Below are 25,248 nucleotides of genomic sequence, written 5' to 3'. Positions count from 1 at the left end.
TCTTGTCGTGAGAGTGTGGTGTATGTGGCTACTAACCGTTGTTGTCTCTTTTCCTGCTACTGCATTGGGCTGGTTAACTAAACTGAGCTCCTGTGCTGGCAGGCGGGGTGATATAGGAGGCGGCGCTGTGCATTCTGGGAACAGTCAAAGCTTTGAGCCTGTTGGTGCCTCGGATCAAGATCCTACTCTACACCCCCATTGTCCAGACTTGTGGAGCCCAGTGTACCTCACAGAAAGAGTTTTAACAAGGGTAAGTTCTTACCATAAATCTCGTTTTATCTCACACAAATCTATCCCAAAATAAATGTTTACAGTACCACAAATGCCCTGTATAAAGCTACATGATCAGCAAATTCCTTAAAAATAGCCCGCAGGTCGTGCTGGATTACTTCGTTACCTAGACCTTCCAGATACCAGGAGACATGCACTGGATAGAATGTACTTTTGTCACTGCTTGACATCTTTTCCTCTGGCACAGTTTATACCAACTCTGGAAGAAGGTACTAGGGTGTATGATATGGATTCCAGAGCACAAGAACGGTAAGAAATGCTGATAATATAGGCCAAGTCTCCCATATCCAAAATTCTTGGGACCAGAAGCATTTTGGATATCTGATTTTTCTATATTCTGGAATATGTGCATATCATAATGAGATTTCAAGGGGATGTTACCCAAGTCTAGACACTGAATGCATGTATGTTTCATATACACCTTGTACACATAGCCTGAAGGTAATTTTATACAAAAATGTTAATAATTTTGTGCATTACACAAAGTGTGTGTACATTGGGCCCAGAACAGGTCCTGTGTGATCGTTCACAGCCCCCTCTTAGTTATAGCATGATTGAAGTGCTGCAGCATTTGTGGGGTGGAGCAGGAGTCGCAACCAGGACCATTCTACAAAGACTATTCAACTACAGTGATCATCGATGGTCACAATGGTGATCTTTGGATGCAGCACTCAGATCACAGATATTGGCAGAACACATCTATTCATACAGATGCCTGCTACAGCATTTGAATTTTACTTGTAAGGTATTGAACTTCCTTGCGGCTATGCAATACCAACCACATTGGAATCCGGCCCCCTGAACCATCAGAAAGCAAAAGTGTAATTCTCAGTCACATTAAAAAAATTCTGTATTTCAGAAATTTGGTTATGGGAGACTCAACCAGTAAAGTCATTTTACAAGTAACCATTGCTTGCCACAGGTTCAACATGGTAGTTTCATCATTTCATAGAACAAACAGTATGTTCCTTTCTATTTTCCAGACTTCCATTCTCCTACACGGATTTGTACAAATCAACCCCCTTTACTGATATGTCCATGGTGGAGGTAAACACACAAAATTCAGACCCTGCCCATTTGAGAGATACTTCTGCCTGGTTTGGAGACCCAGGAATGCTGGAACATGAGATGTTAGAAGCTGGTATTCTAGCTTCTCTGAGGGATTATGAACAAGAAGAAACACACAAACATGAGCTAACCTTGAACAAATCCAGTGTGTCAGCACTTAGGTGAGATATTAATATTTATCTTGTTATGTAAACACTGGACTTCCTTAGTCACTTAGTTGCCTGCCTAGTCACGACATTCTGTTACTATTACCTCTACTTTAACGTTCTATGTAAAGGTTTCTCTTCTTACCAGTATGACTGTACTTGGTTATCTCTCTCTGTGTTCTATCGTTATATTTTCGTTCTCCAAACCTACATCCGGCTTTTCTTTTTTAGACTCCAGCAGCTGGAACGAATGGGATTTCCCACAGGACCTGCAGTTGTTGCATTAGCAGCCACAGGAAAGGTGGAGCGAGCAGTGTCCCTTCTTGTGGAAGGAGAGATTGGTAGAGATATTACAGTGGCCAGTAACAGGCAGACATCTCATGGACATCTAAGCTCCTCTGACTACGGGCACATAAACCTCTGATACATTAGCTCATGGTGCTATCTACAAATCTCCAATAAGAGAGAGCATTACAAATACTGTACTTTACCAGTGTTGCTTGAAGAGCAATATACTAATGATAGTGGAGCAATTTTTGGCAGTACATGCTGGCTGGTAGAGCAGCCCACACAAAGACAAGAAAATGATGACAAACACAATGGATTGTCAAGAACATTCCAAAACCAGAACATGTTTCCTGGATATAATCCTTATGTCTCAGGATCTGATATAGGGATTTTCCAACAGAAACTCAATAAAAAAAAGTTTTATTTATTTATACAAAGTGTTGTTGTTTTTTACCATTGTGGATTTCAAATAATAAAATGTGTACACAACAAATAATAAAATTACACACTCTCTTATGTTATAAACAACATCACATAAATCACAAAATGTATTAGCCCATCTTGGGTATTTTTATCTTATAAACTTTAATTTAGAATTACAAAAGTGCAGAATCACTTACAGTAAGGGGAGAATTATACAGGTTGAGTATCCCTTATCCAAAATGCTTGGGACCAGAGGTATTTTGGATATCGGATTTTTCCGTATTTTGGAATAATTGCATACCATAATGAGATATCATGGTGATGGAAAGTCTAAGCACAGAATGCATTTATGTTACATATACACCTTATACACACAGCCTGAAGATAATTTTAGCCAATATTTTTTTATAACTTTGTGCATTAAACAAAGTGTGTGTACATTCCAACAATTCATTTATGTTTCATATACACCTTATACACACAGCCTGAAGGTCATTTAATACAATATTTTTAATAACTGTATTAAACAAAGTTTGTGTAAATTGAGCCATCAGAAAGCTTTCACTATCTCACTCAAAAAAAGTCTGTATTCGGGAATATTCCGTATTTCTGAATATTTGGATATGGGATACTCAACCTGTATTGACTTTACTCATAGGTGGTCAGCTGGGAGAACTGGGAAATGATCCCGGACCGGTATATCACTGACACTACTAAGGCAATCAGAAGTTCTTGCATCCCAGCATGCTGCTCCACCGTTCCATAGATGTTACACACAACTGAGGGCATCCTCTGTGGTTTCGTCTCCTGTGTTCCAGCTGCTGTAGTCTTCATGATGCCACTGAGAGGGTACCCCCTTGTGTGAAATGCCTTTGTAATTTTGCGACAGGTTGCTGGAATGGAAAAACAATTTATTTTTTTACTTTCTCCCTGAGTGTTAGTGATATGCTGGAATTTTCTTTCCATCTGTTCTTGGTGAAATTCTCCAAGGTAACCACCAACAGTCAAACTGATTCTTACCATAGTAAGTGATGATGTACTGTACATTTGTAATTAAATACTTATATATTACCACCAAATGCTTCCCTCTCTTCTCTATATGTGCACTGTCTTCAGAACTAGAGTGTGGAATTCCAGTTTGGCTATGAGATGCTGGAATAAACATCAGGATACACAGATTCCATTTACAAGAACATTCAGTTGTAGCTGGGGGTTTTTTACTTCTGAAAGTTCAAGTGTGTTATAGTACCAAATACATGCTCCTGAGGTTTTCTAGTGGCATGTTTATTCTGCTTAAATGGTAGAAATGATTCAGTCAAGTGATCACTAGTACACGACTTGCAGTAACTATATGTTCACCAGCATTTCACTTTTTGATCATAGTGCATAATGTTGGCTGTGACCTGGGCGTTTGATAACCACTTGGATACCCATATAGATAACCGGACTAATTATTTCATAGTAAGTACAACAAGCAACTTTTGGAAGAAGTTGAATGATGATTTTCCAATCTGTTCTCACTGTTTAAAATATGAAAGGCTTCAATTACATTTTTGCGGGCCAAAATTGTAGGATCATATGGCTCTGTGTCTTTCAATATTCTCACCTATAGACTCCCAATAGGACTGATTTGGATACAGTAATCAAACTAAATCCATTTTTTCACAGTGCCAGCAATTCACTGTGCCGGTGTACTGAGGGTTTTCCAGGTAACATAAAATGTATTATTTTCAATCCAATATGCAGATAACCCACAACAGGCCTAGATTCCTATACATGTCCTGCTTGAGCACAGATATGATATAACAACGAAACATGGGTAATTCATGTGTATTCATGTGGTAATGTCCTAATGTTCAGGCCTGAGAGGTGTTTCATGAAAACTGCTTGGAGAAAACGGTGGGCCTCCATATTTCTCTTTAAAAGAATAGAAATAAGGCACAAATAGAACCACATAGGGTAGATTAACCTAATTAGGTTGTTAATGGCACCATGGAGGAAACCATCAATAGCTCTCATCTTCCTCTTCATCATTCTGTGATGGCAAAACTTTGTAAAGCGATGGGCCATTGCGCCTTCCACGATAGAATCCACTACTGCCCGTTGGTGTTGGTTCTGTTCCAGAGCCTGCGTCAGTTTCTAAATTGGAAAAATTAGATGATAATAAACCAGGTGACCAGCAAACACTAATTATATGATACATTAAAAGTTCATTCTATGCCCTGGATCACATTCTCACATGTCTTTTTTCATAGCATCCATGCACATTTGTCCTGCTGACACTGATGCTTCTTTACTAGTCAGTCACCTAAGCACCAACGCTGCTTTTCTTTTGAAAAACATTATCACAGAGCTTCTGAAACATTTACGGTAATAAAAAAAATAGGTTAAGCTATAAAAATGTAAATATAAAAAAAAAAAAATGTAACAAGTATATATACAGATTAAAGTATATATACAGATTAAAGTTTTATTCTACATTCTGAAGAAAATGTAGCTTTAAAAAGCATTTAATACCTCAAAATAAGCTAAACACAACAGCATGCACCTGTTTTTACATACATGCATCATGCAGTCACAGTACATGCACACGGAATACACAGGCAGCATGCATACTTGGAGTTCAAGCTAATTCTATCACCAGGGCTGTAATGTCAGCTATAGCGCAAGTTAATCAATATCTTTAGGCAACTTATATTTATGGCAATGCCAATACACCTTTACTGCAAAAGGGCCTGACCCTAAGTCAGATGCAGCTCATTATACGGCTGCAAATAATGAGTTTTAGCAGGTAAATGTACACATTTTTGCATATTTCCAGCCTGTTCTGGGACAGAAATGGGTGGAAACTGGTCGGCAATGTTGTGGTTACACGAGATCGGTCCGTGTATTAATACTTCCATGCTATTCCATGTCGCGCGTACAGTGAGTAGAAGCTTGTTTCTGATGTACTTTGCGCCTCGCCTAGAGCAAGTGCATGTGCTGTTATTACTGCTGCTTCCTTCAAATACACACACTTTGGGGTCATTCCGACCTGATCGCACGCTGATGTTTTTTGCAGCGCAGTGATCAGGTCACTACTGCGCATGCATATGCACCGCAATGCGCAGGCGTGTCATAGGGCGTTGCTGTGCGATGGATTTAACGAAGAATCCATTCGCACAGCGATCGCAAGGAGATCGACAGGAAGAAGGCGTTTATGGGTGGCAACTGACCGTTTTCTGGGAGTGTTTGGGAAAATGCAGGCGTGTCCAAGCGTTTGCAGGGCGGGTGTCTGACGTCAATTCTGGGACCGGACAGGCTGAAGTGATCGCAGCGGCTGAGTAAGGTCAGACCTACTCAGAAACTGCACAAAACGTTTTTGCAGAGCTTGGCTGCACATGCGATCGTACACTTGCAAAGCTAAAATACACTCCCCTGTAGGCGGCGACTATGCGTTCGCACGGTTGCAAAAAAACAGCTAGCGAGCAATCAACTCGGAATGACCCCCTTTGTGTCCAACTCACAATCAAGCCCAATATATTTAATGTTATAAATTGTTGTGTGCTACTGATAGAACTGTGTTTCCATTTGCTAAGTAATATGTTCCTAGGATTAAGTGCAATAACACATTCTCAACCTTTAGTAGTTTCCTAACAGAATTTCTGTACTAGTAAATTATATTAGTGCCACCTGAAACATACTCCACTAACCTAGCATTCAGTTATCCAGAAGCATTAATAGGGAACCCCTGTGCCCTATCAAAACATTGACTTCTGGTGCCAGGTAGGATGAGTTCACAATATCTTACTGCTGGCTGAATACGGCCTACTACCCTCAGAGTCCCCCTGTGCCAGTCAGCCAGCACAGCACATCTATTGCTGACTGTTATACTTCACTCATAATCCTCCTGTGCCACTGTCAGCCAGCACATCACAGCTATTACTGACTGTTATACTGCCCTCAGAGTCCTCCTGTGCCACTGTCAGCCAGCACATCACAGCTATTGCTAATACTGCCTACTGCCCTCAGAGTCCACTTGTGCCACTGTCAGCCAGCACAGCACAACTATTGCTGACTGTTATACTGCCCTCAGAGTCCCCCTGTGCCACTGTCAGCCAGTACAGCACAGCTATTGCTGACTGTTATACTTCCCTCATAATCCTCCTGTGCCACTGTCAGTCAGCACATCACAGCTATTGCTGACTGTTATACTGCCCTCAGAGACCTCCTGTGCCACTGTCAGCCAGCACATCACAGCTATTGCTGACCGTAATACTGCCTACTGCCCTCAGAGTCCACTTGTGCCACTGTCAGCCAGCACAGCACAGCTATTGCTGACTGTTATACTGCCCTCATAATCCTCCTGTGCCACTGACAGCGAGCACAGCACAGCTATTGCTGACTATTATACTGCCCTCATAATCCTCCTGTGCCACTGACAGCGAGCACAGCACAGCTATTGCTGACTATTATACTGCCCTCAGAGTCCTCCTGTGCCACTGTCAGCCAACACATAACAGCTATTGCTGACTGTTATACTGCCCTCAGGGACCTCCTGTGCCACTGTCAGCCAGCACATCACAGCTATTGCTGACAGTAATACTGCCTACTGCTCTCAGAGTCCCCCTGTGCCACAGTATTCTGACCACCAAGATCCCAACCGCCGGGACAGTAACTACATCCCGCCCTCAGGGACCCGCTGTGCCACTGTCATCAAGTACAGCACAGCCATTACTGAATGACTATTCCCTACTGTCCTCACAGTCCTCCTGTGCCACTGTCATCCAGCACATCACAGCTATTGCTGACTGTTATACTGCCCTTAGAGTCCTCCTGTGCCAGTCAGCCAGCACAGCTATTGCTGACTGCTATACTTCCCTCATAATCCTCCTGTGTCACTGTCAGACAGCACAGCTATTGCTGACTGTTATATTGCCCTCAGAGACCTCATGTGCAACTGTTAGCCAGCACATCACAGCTATTGCTGACAGTAATACTGCCTACTGCCCTCAGAGTCCCCCTGTGCCACTGTCAGCCAGCACAGCACATCTATTGCTGACTGTTATATTTCCCTCATAATCCTCCTGTGCCACTGTCAGCCAGCACAGCACAGCTATTGCTGACTGTTATACTTCCCTCATAATCCTTCTGTGCCACTGTCAGCCAGCACAGCACAGCTATTGCTGACTATTATACTGCCCTCAGAGTCCTCCTGTGCCACTGTCGGCCAGCACATCACAGCTATTGCTGTTATATTGCCCTCAGAGTCCTCCTGTGCCACTGTCAGCCAGCACATCACAGCTATTGCTGACAGTAATACTGCCTACTGCCCTCAGAGTCCCCCTGTGCCACTGTCAGCCAGCACAGCACATCTATTGCTGACTGTTATATTTCCCTCATAATCCTCCTGTGCCACTGTCAGCCAGCACAGCACAGCTATTGCTGACTGTTATACTGCCCTCAGAGTCCCCCTGTGCCACTGTCAGCCAGCACATCACAGCTATTGCTGACTGTTATACTGCCCTCAGAGAACTCCTGTGCCACTGTCAGCCAGCACAGCACATCTATTGCTGACTGTTATATTTCCCTCATAATCCTCCTGTGCCACTGTCAGCCAGCACAGCACAGCTATTGCTGACTGTTATACTGCCCTCAGAGAACTCCTGTGCCACTGTCAGCCAGCTCAGCACAGCTATTGCTGACTGTTATACTTCCCTCATAATCCTTTTGTGCCACTGTCAGCCAGCACAGCTATTGCTGACTGTTATACTGCCCTCAGAGTCCCCCTGTGCCACTGTCAGCCAGCACATCACAGCTATTGCTGACTGTTATACTGCCCTCAGAGAACTCCTGTGCCACTGTCAGCCAGCACAGCTATTGCTGACTGTTATACTGCCCTCAGAGTCCCCCTATGCCACTGTCAGCCAGCACAGCATAGCTATTGCTGACTGTTATATTTCCCTCATAATCCTCCTGTGCCACTGTCAGCCAGCACAGCACAGCTATTGCTGACTGTTATACTTCCCTCATAATCCTCCTGTGCCACTGTCAGCCAGCACAGCACAGCTATTGCTGACTGTTATACTTCCCTCATAATCCTTCTGTGCCACTGTCAGCCAGCACAGCACAGCTATTGCTGACTATTATACTGCCCTCAGAGTCCTCCTGTGCCACTGTCGGCCAGCACATCACAGCTATTGCTGTTATATTACCCTCAGAGTCCTCCTGTGCCACTGTCAGCCAGCACATCACAGCTATTGCTGACAGTAATACTGCCTACTGCCCTCAGAGTCCCCCTGTGCCACTGTCAGCCAGCACAGCACATCTATTGCTGACTGTTATATTTCCCTCATAATCCTCCTGTGCCACTGTCAGCCAGCACAGCACAGCTATTGCTGACTGTTATAGTGCCCTCAGAGTCCCCCTGTGCCACTGTCAGCCAGCACATCACAGCTATTGCTGACTGTTATACTGCCCTCAGAGAACTCCTGTGCCACTGTCAGCCAGCACAGCACATCTATTGCTGACTGTTATATTTCCCTCATAATCCTCCTGTGCCACTGTCAGCCAGCACAGCACAGCTATTGCTGACTGTTATACTGCCCTCAGAGAACTCCTGTGCCACTGTCAGCCAGCTCAGCACAGCTATTGCTGACTGTTATACTTCCCTCATAATCCTTTTGTGCCACTGTCAGCCAGCACAGCTATTGCTGACTGTTATACTGCCCTCAGAGTCCCCCTGTGCCACTGTCAGCCAGCACATCACAGCTATTGCTGACTGTTATACTGCCCTCAGAGAATTCCTGTGCCACTGTCAGCCAGCACAGCACAGCTATTGCTGACTGTTATACTGCCCTCAGAGTCCCCCTATGCCACTGTCAGCCAGCACAGCATAGCTATTGCTGTCTGTTATACTGCCCTCAGAGTCCCCCTATGCCACTGTCAGCCAGCACAGCATAGCTATTGCTGTCTGTTATACTACCCGCATAATCCTCCTGTGCCACTGTCAGCCAGCACAGCACAGCTATTGCTGACTATTATACTGCCCTCAGAGTCCCCCTGAGCCACTGTCAGCCAGCACAGCACAGCTATTGCTGACTGTTATACTTCCCTCATAATCCTCCTGTGCCACTGGAGGGAGAATAAATGCCACCGTGCTCGCAGCACGGTGAGTGCAGCAAGCCTGCAAGGGACTCTTTTGCACTTGCCCCGCTGCCGGCATTCCGGAGCTCGGGATCCCGGTGCCGGTATGCTGGGCACCGGGATTCCGAGCGCCGGGATCTCGTAGTACACCCATCAGCCAGCACAGCACAGCTTTTACTGACTGTATACGGCCTACCGCCTTCAGAGTCCCCACAGTAGACACTGTGTACGGAGCAGGACCATATGTGGGAGAATACTGGTGAGCTACCACAGAGGATTTCATCCTCCTTGTGAAATTAATGCTGCCCATGCTGAAAGTAACCGAATGACAGAATGGCATGTGATGCCTCCAAATAATTAACAATCACCAATAATACATATATTGTGGTAATCATTTTTCGGTGTCCCTCCTGCCCAAAAACAGTTTTGTGATTAAATATAGTTGAAAGCTTACATTTACAGCCCCTGGATACAAGAGGTAGGAAATGGTAACAAACATTCCGGTAGCAAGGAGCCGCACATGGCTTTTGTTACCTGGCCACATTATGTACTCAAGCAGAGTGACCCTTTTAACCAGCAGCTCCAGCTGCTCCTGAAGCTGGAGGAAGGAGGCTAAGCTGACCACCTGCCAGACCGAAAACAACATAATGGAACAATGGACAAAGATGACAGTAATCAGAGATGGGTCTGAACAATGGTGTAAGGAAATGTGCAGAAGTAAACATATACAGAATGAGAAGGTAGTATTGGAAATGTGAACTATTGAAAGTCAAATTCTAACACCCATAGAATAAGTAATAAACAAAGAGTAAGAAAAAAAATCTGTAAGTACAGGTTGAGTATCCCTTATCCAAAATGCTTGGGACCAGAAATATTTTGGATATCGGATTTTTCCGCATTTTGGAATAATTGCATACCATAATGAGATATCATGGCGATGGGACCCAAATCTAAGCACAGAATACATTTATGTTACATATACACCTTATACACACAGCCTGAAGGTAATTTTAGCCAATATTTTTAATAACTTTGTACATTAAACAAAGTGTTTGTACAATCACACAATTCATGTATGTTTCATATACACCTTATACACACAGCCTGAAGGTCATTTAATACAATATTTTTAATAACTTTGTGTATTAAACAAAGTTTGTTTACATTGAGCCATCAGAAAACAAAGGTTTCACTATCTCACTCAAAAAAGTCTGTATTTCGGAATATTTGGATATGGGATACTCAACCTGTATAAAGAAGCTAAATAAAAATTAAAGCACTTAGATTACTAGAAGAGCATATAGGACATACCAGTGCTGCATAAACTATGCTCTTGTTTTTCATAAGGAAAAAAAGGAATTTTTAAAGAACTTTGATTATACAATAGGATATGCACATGCATTCCACCAGAGGGCAGCACACATAACGTAGTACTTGGCCACGGAAACACTTTTATTCAATGGTAATGCTTTCTCTCAAGTTCCTAACTACTTAGTAATCAACACTGTAAAAATGTCCACATGAGGTGCGATTTCAGCTAATCTTGGTCAACTACAAAACTTAGTTATGGTTGCACAGTTAGTAAACGAATACCCTTACAGATATGCTACAGATATGCAAATCTACAAAATACATAAAAACTTTTATAAGATACAATAATTTTCTGTTGCCTTGACTGCTCCCCTTGATGGATCTCCATCAGAGGGGATCCAAAAAAGCATATAGAAAAAAGAATCGAGGGAGCTCAGATCGGTGTCAATTAACCCATCTTACTTAAAATTGTCAATTGTCGCTTATTCATGTTATGCCACACAGTAGTACCCCTTATACACATTATGCCATACAGTAATATCCCTTATATACATTACTTAACACAGTAGTACCCCTTATACATGTTATAGCACACATTAGTGCCCTTTACACATTATGCCCACACAGTAGTAGTTTTTTTCTGATTTGTGTGCTAAACACCAACGGAGCGGCTCCTTGGCAGGTCACTGTGGGTGGGAGTGTGGACTCTGTCATGACGTCTCTTCCTGCAAACACTGGGGAGATGGAGCATAGGGCAGTCATTGTCTGCTGCAATGCACAGTATATTAGTAGCGATGCACCCGGAAGAGGACCCAGGGCCACCACTACTAACATACATGCAGCAGGTGCTAGACAATTAGAGATCACGCCGGCCGGTTCCTCCCACAGGACATCTGCGCTCTGCATCACCCTAGTTATGGCCATGGGGGTATTTAGCAACTATGGGCCTAATTCAGCATACATTACAATTGCAAAGCTGCTGAAAATGCAGTCCATAGCAATGCAAATGCAGGAGGAGGTGCATACCACCTCCCTCCTACATTTGCGATGTAATCGCATTCCGGGATGAACATTGCGACCATTGGTGTTCATTTGCGACAGTAGGCTGAGTAAGTCTGAGCTTACTCAGGCTTGCCGTCGCAGGGTGGCTTACGAGGCCAAGGAAACTGCGTCTTGCAATGCAGTCCTTGGTCTTGCCATTCGTAGAAATTGGGGGCGATATGCCCCCATTTTCACAGATGCCACCCGCCCCAGCGCCTCCCTCCGAACACCTTTGTTTGTCAACCAGGCAGAGTCGTTCGCATCCCTGCGATGCGATAGTAGGACCCATTCTGCACATTGCTGAATCAGGCTGTATGACAACTAACCATATTATAAAGTGAAGACACAGAGTAATAATTTACAGTTCAGTTTCCAAACAAAAGCTAATAAAGTTCCATGGGGCCTATTCATCATGAATAAAATATTAGTAATGATAATTACGTTTTTCACTTACTGCAAGTTCAATGAATATTTTGGAGGTATTCATCACCTTAGGTATCACTTTCGAAAAGCTTCTCTTTCAAATGGGTTAGCTTTTCAAAAGTGTGAGACGTTTCACCTGCTGCTCTGATCTTCTGATATTATTCACAGCTGCGTATATCCCCATAACATCCCATGCATGCACGGTCATCTGCATGGCTGAGGTTGAGTTGTCTCCTGAGGCCCAGAGGGGTTTCACTGGGGGCCAGCACAGGAGTTCTGCAGCAGTGCACAGAGAAATCCAACAGATAACAGGGAACGGGACGCTTAGCCATGCCCCCTACCGCTAAGCCACGCCCTGTCCCGTGAAGCCGCCGGCGCACCCAGGTGTCCTTTAGGTAAGTGAGGCCTCTGCATATAATGTTTAATGCATAGATCAGAAAAAGAATATTCTCATCATATAGGTACATTTCGGTAATCCCTCAGGGACATATGAGAAAATTATTGTCATATGATGTACTGTATAATCAGCTAGAACACTGTATACATACAGTAGTTAACGCAGGTGGCGAAACTGATGGAGGTAATGGTGTCAGTTGCCACCTGGCTACAGCCCTGAAGGGGGTATTTCCTGTATTGCCTCCCTTGACCTGGACTCTGTGCTCTGGTCGCAGAATGCAGATTTCGTTTAGGTGCCTGTTGATGCCGTAGCATCAGGTCCTCAATATGCCGGTTATGATCCGCAACTGCCTGACGATCTTTTATCTTTTGAGCCTTAGCCAAAGATATAAAATGGCCTCGAATGGAAGCTTTATGTGCTTCCCAGATTATAGGCGTGGAAATCTCTGAGGCATTCAGGGCAAAAAAATCTTCCAAAGCTCTATCAGTCTGTGCGACAAAATCTTTTTTCAGAAGGAGGGTAGAGTTCAATCTCCATCGAAAAGCATGAGGAGATACCGGGGTGGAGGATATAGATAGGGACACAGCCATATGATCGGACCATACCACCAGTGTGATCCAGGCTTTAGCTAAATCTTGCACTGTGTTAGTAACCACCAAGAAGAGGTAAATTCTGGAATGAATGTCATAGGGTATAGAATAATGGGTATACGTACGTTCACATGGGTATAATACTCTACAAGCATCATAGTAGCCATGACTTACTACTGAGTCCACTAAGCGCTTAGATTCCCTGATCATTGAGGAGCTTGGTATACAAGATTGAGTCGCCACCTATAATGATACAGCCCTGCGCTAGTTTTTCGAGACGAGAGAAAAAATCGATGTGAAAGTCACCTTTCTCCATATTGGGGGCATAAACAGAGGCAACAGTTAAGCAGGACTGTCCCAGATTAAGGACTACTATGTTAAAGCGAACCTTGGGTCTGAAAATTAATTCTCAATTGAGCATGTGAGTGAACTATGTAGCAATATGGCAGTATCTTATGTTTTTTCCCCGGTGCAGTAGAATAGAGCGCTTGTGGCTGAGCCCAGGAGGCTAATGAGGGGTGGGTCGTTTTAAAATGAGTCTCTTGTAAGAGAATTATTTCGGCTTTCTGTTTTTAACTAGATGTAATAGTCATGATTCGTTGGAATGCAGATTTTGTGTAACGTCTGACCACGACCCTGAGCATGGCAGAGAGAGGAGTAGGCATGCACAGAGGATTGGGGCGCAGCCATCCCTCTGCTGCCTCGCCCACTATTACTCACTGTCGTTTAACACTGGCCACGCTAACAGTGCCATGACAGTCTGCAGTGGACACAGACTAGCAGACACACACCCCCTAGGGACTCGGACTACAGCAGCATTTTTTTTCACTGCGTGCTGCTTAAGATCTTGATTCTGCTGCACACCAAGTACTGAGGCAGCGGGGAGGATGTCTTCCTGCCACACTATTTATTTATTTATTAGCAGTTTCTTATATAGCGCAGCATATTCCGCTGCGCTTTACAATTGGAACAACAATTATAGAACAAAACTGGGCAAAGACAGACAGACAGACAGAGGTAGGAAGGCCCTGCTCGCAAGCTTACAATCTATAGGGAAATAGGCATTGATACACAAGGATAGATGCTACCTGTCACATAATGGTTCCCCAGGTTGCTAGGTTCTTATATGATATGATCACCCAGCAATGTTGGAAGACAAAATGTGAGTTTATGTGGACTGTACAGAGGGGATGTAACTTGATAGGGAAGCTGTGAAGGTTATGTGTGTGGGTCTGAAATTTGGTAGGCTTGTCTGAAGAGATGAGTTTTCAGAGAACGTTTAAAGGTTTGGAGACTAGAGGAGAGTCTTATTGTGCGTGGGAGTGCATTCCACAGAGTGGGTGAAGCCCGGGTAAAGTCCTGTAATTTTGAGTGGGAACAGCTAATACATGTGGATGAGAGACGCAGATCTTGTGCAGAGCGGAGAGGTCTGGTAGGGAGATATTTGAGATGAGTGAGGAGATGTATGATGGTGCAGTTTGGTTAATAGCCTTGCATGTAAGTAAAAGTATTTTATATTTGACACGGTAGAATACCGGTAACCAATGGAGGGACTGACAGAGCGGATCAGCAGATGAAGAACGTCTGGCGAGGAAGATTAGCCTCGCAGCTGCATTTAAAATGGATTGAAGTGGTGATAGCCTTTGTTTGGGAAGACCAGTAAGGAGACTATTACAATAATCAATGCGGGAGATGATGAGTGCATGGATTAGAGTTTTTGCAGTGTCTTGTGTAAGATAAGGGCGTATTTTGGATATGTTTTTAAGGTGCATGTAACATGATTTAGAGACAGATTGAATGTGTGGAACAAAGGACAGTTCAGAGTCAAGGGTGACACCTAGGCAACGAGCTTGTGGGGTGGGGTGGATAGTTGCATTGTCAACAGTTATAGAGATATCAGGTTGGTAACTACTCTTAGCTGGTGGGAAAATAATTAATTCGGTTTTGGAAATGTTGAGTTTGAGGTGGCGAGATGACATCCAAGATGAAATGGCAGACAGGCATCCAGTGACACGAGCCAATACTGGTGGTGACAAATCTGGGGAGGATAGGTAGATTTGAGTATCATCAGCATACAAATGATACTGAAATCCAAAGGAGCTGATTAGTTTACCAAGAGAGGAGGTATAGATTGAGAAAAGCAGAGGACCTAAGACTGAGCCTTGCGGTACTCCAACTGATAGAGGTAGAGAAGAGGAGGTAGAATCAGAGAAGTGAACACTGAAAGAGCGATTAGATAGGTAGGATGAGAACCAAGAAAGGGCTGTGTCCTGAAGACCTAGGGATTGTAGTGTTTGTATGAGAAGAGAGTGGTCAACAGTGTCAAAAGCAGCAGAGAGATCTAGAAGAATAAGTAGTGTGTAATGGCCTTTTGATCTAGCAGTGACTAGATCATTCACTACTTTGGTCAGTGCCGTCTCTGTGGAGTGTTGGGCACGAAAGCCTGACTGAAGTGGATCCAATAAGTTGTGCGAGTTAAGAAAGTGTGTAAGGCGAGTGTAGGCAAGCCTCTCAAGTAGCTTGGAGGGACTGGGTAGCTGAGAAATGGGACGGTAGTTAGAGAGTGTGTTTGGGTCAGAGTTGTTGCGCAGGTGAGCACTGAGTGCCGGGAATGACTGAGGCCTGAGTCCACATGTGCACTGAGCTTGGGCAGCAGTGGGGCTGCAAGCCACAGTGGGGCCGCTCGCAGAGAGCGTGAGCAGCATGGCTCCAGCCCCCCGCTATAGTCTCACAGCTAATCTGGCTTTTCAATGTGAAGCCGCAGCAAGATCAACCAAGACAGTTTGCAGTTTTAATGCCAGTGTAAAATCCTCAGTGTGCTGCACATCTCAGAGTGACATCACTATCACCGGTAATTATATTCCCATATATACTGGAGGTCAGCCGTTACCATTATATTGACTGCTAATGACCTGTTTTAAAAATGGGGTTTAAGGGGTACTTGGTAGACAGTGGGTAGGAACATTGATCAGGAGACCAGTTATGTTCAGGGGTTAAGTGGGTATAAATGCATAAATTAATTATAAACAGTATATAACAGTGGATAGTGGGTGCAGGATGGTAGTGTAGTATTAACAGCAAAACAGCATTAATTCTTCTAGGTACACTTGCACACAGTTTTTAAAGGACCTCAGCAGGGAGTTTGTTCCAAACATCTTGGAGAACTAACCACAGATATTCTGTGGATGTAGGCTCACTCAAATCCTTCTGTCTGTTCATGTAATCCCAGGCAGACTCGATGATGTTGAGATCAGGGCTCGTTGGGGACCATATCATCACTTCCTTGTTCTTGTTCTTTTTTACCCTGAAGATAGTTCTTAATGACATTGGCTGTATGTTTGTGGTCCTTGTCCTGCTGCAAAATCAATTTGGAGCCAATCAGCCGCCTCCCTGATAGTACTGCATGATGGATAAACACCTTCCTGCATTTGTCAGCTTTGAGTACACCATTAATCCTGACCAAATCCCCAACTCCATTTGCTGAAATGCAGCCCCAAACTTGCAAGGAACCTCCACCGTGCATCAATGTTGCCTGCAGACACTCATTATTGTATCGCTCTCAACCCCTTTGGTGAACAAACTGCCTATATAAAATACCGGTATTAAAATGTTGTATCATCAGTCCAGAGCACCTGCTGGCATTTTTCTGCACCCCAGTTCCTTAGTTTTTGTGCATAGTTGAGTCGCTTGGCCTTTTTCCAAGTTGAAGGTATGGCTTTTTGGCTGCAATTCTTCCATGAAAACCACTTCTGACCAGATTTCTCCGAACAATAGATGGGTGTACCTGGGTCCCACTGGTTTCTGCCAGTTCTGAGCTGATGGCACTGCTGGACATCTTCCGATTTAGAAGGGAAGTAAGCATGATGTGTCTTTCATCTGATGCACTTTGCTTGGCCGAATACTGCGTCTACGGTCCTCAACGTCACCCGTTTCTTTGTGCATCAATGCTGAGAAATACAGGCAGGTACTTATCCAGCATGCAGTACTATCAGGGAGGCATCTTTATTCTGCAGCAGGACAACAAGGAGAGCACCGAGGCCAGTCCCAGCATTTTTACTGCATACTTCCACCCCATCGTGTGGTATTCCTGTGAGGTGTACCTCCACTGATTGCACATCCTGCCAGCAGCATCTAACACAGTGCACCCTAAATGGGGGCCTTTGATAGTTCCTCTGCGGGCAGGATGTGCCTCACGTCGATTGTTCATACAGGTTATATCATATTGACTACGCAAGTGCTCGTTTTCCCATGTATGCATTGGGCCTGTGTATGGCTTAGCTCCCACAGTGTAACCTTCGTAGTGCGCCTAACATGGCTGCCTCATCTGGTACAATTGTGGATGAGATGAAAATACACGGACCTGATAGTTTTGTTGGTACCCTACACTGAACGTTAGGATGCTGCAATCATCCCCTTTTTTGTATCATCTCTTCTAGGGGTAAACTATTCCACCCAGGGTAATCCTACCCAGTGCGCCCAAGATGACTGCCGCACCTGGTACCCTGTGAGGGTGGAATACACAACCCATGGAAGTTATTACCCAAAATGCCTACAGCAATCCTGCATTGATTACTCAATGCGTTCTAGGTTTCCATTTTTATGTCTGTGTGGCCTGTGTATTGCTGTATTAATCTTCTGTATTATGTTTATTGTTTTGATGTCTGTAAAGTGCCTTGAGTCCTGTTTGGAGAAAGAGCACTACATAAATAAAATTATTATTATTATTATTATTATTATTATTATTAATAACTCTGTTCATGAACCCATTATAATTTTTGGATCACATAACATTATAAATGAGTTCAAGATGGCGCCGCGGATGGCTGCCTCAGTGCTGCTCTGCCAAGCAGCCTTCGTTTTTACATGTATAATTGTCTAATATGTCAAGCCTATTGTACAGTTGCAATGTGCAGTATGAACTCATACGTGTAATGTTTATAATGTATGCTACGTTCTTCTCCCTTCTTATGCTATGTATTCCTCCTCCATATTGCTGCTTGGCAATGTATTGTCCCGCAAAAATTCCTAGTGTACGTGAGTACAACTGGCCAATAAAGCTGATTCTGATTCTGAGTCCTGGAAGTGATGATATGACCCAACAGAGCACTGATCTCAACATCATCAAATCTGTCTGGGATTAAATGAAAGACAAAAGGATTTGAGCAAGCCAACATCCACAAGGGGGGTCATTCTGACCTGATCGCACGCTGCAGTTTTTCGCAGTGTAGCGATCGGGTCAGAACTGCACATGTGTCGGCCGTCGCTGTGGTACGTTCGCCTCTGCTTGATTGACAGGCAGAGGCGGTCGATGGGCGGGAGGGGGCGAAACGGCAGCATTTGGCCGCCATTTCATGGGCGCGGTCCAGCCAACACAGGCGTGGCCGGACCGTGCGGGGAATGGCCACAGAGGCTGCGTGACGTCACACGCAACCGCTGCGGGCCGGGGAGAGAAGAGTAGCTCCCGGCCAGCACGCTAAAGCTGCGCTGGTCGGGAGCTACTCTTGAAGTGCAAATGCATCGCCGATGTGCGATGCCTTGCACGTCTGCAGGGGGGGGGGGGCGGCACTGACATGTGGGGCGGACTCGCCCTGTGCTGGGCATCCCCCCCGCATGTCTGTGTTCATGATCGTAGCTGTGCTAAATTTAGCACAGCTACGATCAACTCGGAATGACCCCCAAGATCCCTAAGATGTTTGAAACATCCTCCCTGCAGAGTTCCTTCTAAAACTGTATGCAAGTGTACCTTGAATAATTGATGCTGTTTTGAAGGCAAAGGGTGGTCACACCAAATACTGATTTGATTTAGATTTCTCTTGTGGTCATTCGCTTTGCATTTTGTTAATTGATAAAAATAAACAATTAACACTTCTATTTTTTTAAAGCATTCTTACTTTGCAGCATTTATTCAACACCTGTGTCCTGTGTATTCAGCTCTCATTGCCAGTCTCCAGGATAAGCAGCTTTATATGCGTAAGGGGTGCCTACTCATAGGGAGGTCTATCAGGGGAGGGCGGTATTCGATCACGGGGGAAGGTGTTTGTTCATTGGGGGGGGTTGCAATCTCATAACCAGGAGCAGCAGCCTCAAATGCACAAAGGGGGGGCTGTCTGTTTATCTGTCTGATGATACAATACGACAGCAGGTGGTGAGAGGATGAAGGGTGTAGTTAGAGCTTGAGAGAGAAGACAGCCAACAGCATGTGTGGAGAAGGGTGAGCAATACTGTCTGGTGATCCCCCCTTTGATGACGACCCAGCACAAACGGTTACAGTCCCTGCAAAATAATGAGGTGCCAGCTACTGAAGTCTGCAGGGAAACCCCCTATCCTATTACACAGTGATTTATAAGCCCCTAGACAGTGTCCTGTTGTCCACTGCTCTCCTTCATGTGTTTCATCTGCATATACCTTCTGCTCAAGGTGCCTTTCTCAGTGCTGCTGAGCTCTGGTGTCTCAGCATTTCCTGGACCGGTCACCAGATCATCAAAGGTGTCTTTCAGAGCTCGATGCACGCTATCCCCTAACACCCCAGTGGGGCATGCCTCCGCTGGCTCTTTTTATCTGTGGCCTTATTGGCTGATGTGTCATCCCACCCCAGTTCCAGGCAGTGTCTATCAGAGGTGAGGCTGAGCTCATAGCTCCCTCACCACTGATATCTCCCTGTATTTCCAGGGAGTGCTGCCATTTTGGTGAGTGTTGCCTATAAAAATGACCAGAATAATACAAAGAAGATATATAGAATTCATAAATATTTTTTTTATATTATTATAATCATTTTTATAGTCAAAACTCTGGAGTCAGACAGGGAGCATGGCTGGAGAGGCTCTGCACGTCCCTGGTATAGCTGCCTTCTGAGGTTACCATGGGCAATGTCAGGATAGAGACAGTCCCCTTTCTAGCTGCTCCACCTCATCTCTCCCCTGAGCCCTTCTCCACCCGCCTCCATGGCCGCCACCCCCCCCCCCCCCCTGAACCCAGCTCTACCCTCTAGTGTGGCTAGTTACTGTGGGCTAACCCCTCATCTGGGCCCAGCTCTGTGACCTTCTCACCTACCACTTCATATGTCCTCCACTCTTCCCCCTCCTCTCCCCCCCCTTACCCCCCTTCCACCCCTAAAGATAGAGAACATATATCTACCTATCTCTGTCATTGGGTAGGTGGTGTAGCGGGAATGATTTAGGGGGTGCCAAAATGAAATGATATCTTGTCCGCCCTCCTCCCCACCTAAAAATGTTGTGGTGCCACTGGCTGCACACATGATCTTTCCTGACCTTCCGATCCCGTTGATTAAATCGGAAAGAAGTACACACTGAGCTCAGATCGTAGTGATTACGGGATTGGCAGCATGTATTTAGAATGTATATTTCTTCTTATGTTTTTAAAGAAAAGAAAAAAAAAACATATTTGCATACTAAAACAGTTTCATCCTTTTTTGTTAGGACTAAGGTGTCCATGAAGTAAACATATATAAATCTTTTCTTCTGCATTTTAGCTGGAGAAAGAACACACACACACACACACACACACACACACACACACACACACACACACACACACACACACACAATATAAAGTCCAAATAGGTTCCTAGAATAATGGGGGTCATTCCGAGTTGTTCGCTCGTTGCCGATTTTCGCAACGGAGCGATTAAGGCAAAATGCGCATGCGCATGGTACGCAGCGCGCATGCGCTAAGTATTTTAGCACAAAACTTAGTAGATTTACTCACGGCTGAACAAAGATTTTTCATCGTTGAAGTGATCGGAGTGTGATTGACAGGAAGTGGGTGTTTCTGGGCGGAAACTGACCGTTTTCTGGGAGTGTGCGGAAAAACGCAGGCGTGCCAGGATAAAACGCGGGAGTGTCTGGAGAAACGGGGGAGTGGCTGGCCGAACGCAGGGCGTGTTTGTGACGTCAAACCAGGAACGAAACGGACTGAGCTGATCGCAGTGTAGGAGTAAGTCTCGAGCTACTCAGAAACTGCTAAGAATTTTCTATTCGCAATTCTGCTAATCTTTCATTCGCAATTCTGCTAAGCTAAATACACTCCCAGAGGGTGGCGGCCTAGCGTGTGCAATGCTGCTAAAATCTGCTAGCGAGCGAACAACTCGGAATGAGGGCCAATATCCAGGAACAAAAAAACAAGTCCACGGTATCACTAACCAGGGTGTGAGCTCTTAGGGGATGTGCTTGTTATTGTAGTACAGCCAGTAAATGCCACACTTATCACCAATCACATTTTAATGCAAACAACTTCTTCAGGGGTGTGGTAAATTAAAATCTTTGTCCTCTACGGGTGTCCTGCAAGTGCTCAACACTTCAGCAATAATAATGTTGTAACTGGTGGTCAGTTATATACTCACAGGAATTTAATTTTATGTAACAGTATTTAGGCTGTTTTCAATAAGTTTATTAAATTACCATTATACTACACAATGAATGGCCTTAAGTTGGGTGCACACTAGGTGATATTTCATCCGAGCCGGCGGATTGGATCGACTTATTGGGCACATTGTCTAGTATGTACCCACTACCGCACTCCCGCAGATTATGTGCCTAGTTGTCCCATCGGGCATGACAGGTTGCAGAGGAATGCTGCTGTGAATGATATACTGTTCAGTGTGTATGGGACGGCCGATATATCGTTACATCGGCCATCCCGTCGCCTGGGTACAGACATTGTTTAGTGTGTACCCGGATTAATGGATCCTGTTTGGGTGCCTTTGGTTTAAGGGTTTTTCTTTCGAACGAATTAAAATATTATATCCTTGTCTATGAGACCATCGTAAGTCAGGAGTGACAAAGAGGCACATTGACTATTGATATCCTCTTAGAAGGGAGATTCAGACATGAAGGGCACAATTAAAAGACCTTACAGATAAGCCATATTTCAAGAAACTCTGTGCAGTGGCACTCGCCACACCAAACTCCTCACGGCCCTGGTGGTTAATGGTCAGAGGAAGGACATTTGGTGAACTAGTGACAGGGTCATGTGCCACCAAGGCTCAGTGATGCAAATTAGAACTCTACCAAAATGTATGACTGGAGAAATCAGAGATTTCACTAGCAGCGCCCTAAAAACTCTGGGGGTCATTCCGAGTTGATCGTAGCTGTGCGAAGTTTAGCACAGCTACGATCCTTAACTCAGACATGCGGGGGGACGCCCAGAACAGGGCTAGTCCGCCCCGCATGTTAGTGCCGCCCCCCCCCCCCGCACAAATACAAAAGCATCGCACAGCGGCGATGTTTTTGTATTTGAGGAGTAACTCCCGGCCAGCGCAGCTCCTGCGGATGGCCGGGAGTTACTCGTCGCTCCCGCTGGCCGCAGCAGCTGCGTGACACGTCACGCAGCTGCCGTGGCCCGCCCCCCGAACGGTCCGGCCACGCCTGCATTGGCCGGAGCGCTCCCCCTAAACGGAGGTTAAACGCCGCCGTTCAGCCCCCTCCCGTCTAGCGACTGCATCAGTCTCAGAGGCATTCGCTAGGCAACGATGACTGGCATGCGCAGTTCCGGCCCGATCGCACGGCTGCGAAGAAATGCAGCGTGCGATCGGGTCGGAATGACCCTGTCTGTTGTAAAGCCAGCACCATAACTAACTATGGGGGTGATTCAGAACAGATCACTGCTGTGCATTATCGCACAGTGGGCGATCAGCAATAGACTGCGTATGCGTATACATCGCAGTGCGCACGCCCCTTCGGCAAACAACAGGCATCACTAGTCAGCGAAAGGTGAAAAATGCAATCGCACAGCCATTCACATGCCAAGTGAGGTACGAATGGATTTGCAGATGTCCGCTTACTGAGGGATTTTTAGCAGCTCGGCGTACACATGCGATCGATACATGCATGGCGAATATACAGTCAACTTGTCCGGCGACTATCTGAACGCATGACAACGATTTTAGCAGCCCAGCGATCAGGTCTGAGTCACCCCCTATGTCAGCAAACCATGATCAGCACTTACTAAGTATCAAAACGAGGAGCTTTTCATTGCTTACACAGTAGCACATAGCAGCGTCTGAGAATAGCGTTTTCCACTGGGAAACAACCTGTACTGTGGCAGCACTATGCTGATGGAAAACTGTCAGGGCAGAAATAACTGGAGAGGTAATTCTATGTGATACATCTCAGCAATAAGACATCCTACATCACTGCGCTAAGTGGCGATACAGGATTTTACAGCGCTAAGAAAAGGTACAGGACAAGGGAATCTTCAGTAAATGGTGCAACATAAGCAGCCCAGACAACAGTCACAATCACAAAATCTCACCACGATTCAAACTGACATATATATAACAACAAGAGATTGTGGCTAGCAACTAGGCGCTTAGAAACGACAATATACAATTATCAAGTTCCTTGATATGATAATCAGGAATCCAATCGCTGTGGTCTGAGAGATTCCTTGCTTGTTAGTTTCCAATTTATGTGCGTGAACATGAAAAGCAAAAAAAATAACACGTGTAGAACAGTTTTTCCAAATTTCTCTAATGATTGTTCACAATAAGATAGTTATCTGTGAAAAATGTGTGCAATGCAAATGGGAGCATACCCCAAATCACACTTAATAGTATAGTATCAATCCTATTAAGGTTTCTTTTTCAACCTCTAATTCCTTAAGAAGGTGATATTTTTAAAACAAAAGTGAAATAGTGGGCGTACCCCACTCATTGATTGGATACAAGGGATTGAAGGCCTAATTCAGACCTGATCACAGCAGCAAATTGGTTCTCTAATGGGCAAAACCATGTGCACTGCAGGTGGGGCAGATATAAAATGTGCAGAGAGAGTTAGATTTGGTGGGTTATTTTGTTTCTGTGTAGGGTAAATACTGGCTGCTTTATTTTTACACTGCAAATTAGATTTCAGTTTGAATACACCCCACACAAATCTGAGTCTCTCTGCACATGTTATATCTGCTCCACCTACAGTGCACATGGTTTTGCCCATCAGAAAACAAATTTGTTGCTGGGATACGCGTAACCAAAAGTACGCGGCAGTGGACAGGAAGGACCGTGCGTTCCACGGCGGTGGCGTGCGTTCCACCTTCGATTGTGTAGTGGTAATGGAGTTTTCTAACTACTTGTACACTGGCAGACTTGGTGAGTAAGTGTCTGAAATAGGCTAAAGGATACTACACGCATATTGGGGGTCATTCTGACCTGTTTGCTCGCTGCGTTTTAATGCAGCAGAGCGGATGGGTCCCTGCTGCGCATGCGCCTGGGCGTGATGCACCTGCGCATGCCGGACGGCGATCGCCTCTGCCTGATTGACAGGCAAAGGCGATCGATGGGCGGGAGGGGGCGAAACGGCGGCGTTTGGCTGCTGTTTCGTAGGCGCAGTCTGGCCAACGCAGGCATGGCCAGACCGAACGGGGGAAGGACCGCAGCGGCTGTGTGACGTCATACGCAGCCGCTGCGGGCCAGGGAGCGAGGAGTAGCTCCCGGCCAGCTTGCTAAAGCTGCGCTAGCCGGGAGCTACTCCTGAAGCCACTGTGAGATGCCTTTGCACTTCTGCGGGGGGGGGGGGGGGGGGGATGGGGGGCAGCACTGACATGCAGCTACGATCAACTTGGAATGACCCCCATAAGTTCTTTGATGTTCTCAGGTTCTCATTTTAAGTGCACTATGTGGTTATTAATTGAGTAATAAGTTAATTGGTGGGAGTGACTGCCTCCATGGTACATATAGTTCCACAGTGCAAGGTCTGTGCAGGGGAGATGGCAGCCTGAAGCATTGGTCTTGAGAAAGGTTCCGGTGGGAACCGAAACGTTGACCGTGACCCTGTAAATATGTGAGGTTGGAATAAAGGACTATCTTTTCACTTTGCAGAAGTCTGATGAGTGCGTTCCTTGCAAACTACGTATGTGTTTGGGATCTAGTCTGGATTGGATTAGTCTCTGGATCATGCACCCCAGTGGTTGTGACAATTCAGTATGTGAGTGCAACTTCATATAATGACTATATATATATATATATATATATATATATAAACATTTTTTTTGCTTTTACACATTAGCGAGAGCTACAGCAAGATAGATAGCCCCAAGCAATCAGCAGAGCATTTGCAAGCAGCCAATCCAAAGTAGTTCACTAGTACCAGTAATCATCTTTGTCATCATTTGCTATGTGCACCTGCTCCTGACT

General features: G+C 45.1%; 2 protein-coding genes across 7 annotated transcripts in view; one reads left to right on the top strand and one right to left on the bottom strand.

Moving 5' to 3' along the window:
* Nucleotides 1–290: 290 nt before the first annotated feature.
* LOC134888842 (rhomboid domain-containing protein 3-like) lies at nucleotides 291–2,230 on the top strand. The gene is made up of 3 exons (XM_063913330.1): nucleotides 291–540; nucleotides 1,275–1,520; nucleotides 1,737–2,230. Exons 1-3 carry the CDS (start codon nucleotides 437–439, stop codon nucleotides 1,927–1,929), a joined length of 543 nt encoding a protein of 180 aa, XP_063769400.1. The 5' UTR covers nucleotides 291–436; the 3' UTR covers nucleotides 1,930–2,230.
* The window catches only part of EMID1 (EMI domain containing 1), a 190,611-nt gene continuing 167,560 nt past the window's right edge, over nucleotides 2,198–25,248 (bottom strand). For 3 of the 6 annotated variants that reach the window (XM_063913327.1, XM_063913324.1, XM_063913326.1), the window contains one exon: nucleotides 2,198–4,355. In XM_063913327.1, coding sequence (XP_063769397.1) covers nucleotides 4,041–4,355 — 315 coding nt within the window. In that variant the 3' untranslated portion in view covers nucleotides 2,198–4,040. Of the gene's footprint in view, nucleotides 4,356–9,875; nucleotides 9,967–25,248 lie in introns of all 6 variants that reach the window. The other 3 variants (XM_063913325.1, XM_063913329.1, XM_063913328.1) reach the window with 3 other exon arrangements.

The sequence above is a fragment of the Pseudophryne corroboree genome, chromosome 1 (genome assembly GCF_028390025.1).
Source record: "Pseudophryne corroboree isolate aPseCor3 chromosome 1, aPseCor3.hap2, whole genome shotgun sequence".
Classification (NCBI taxonomy): domain Eukaryota; kingdom Metazoa; phylum Chordata; class Amphibia; order Anura; family Myobatrachidae; genus Pseudophryne; species Pseudophryne corroboree.
Note: the sequence above shows the minus strand (reverse complement) of the source record. Positions and strands in the feature narration are given on the sequence as shown.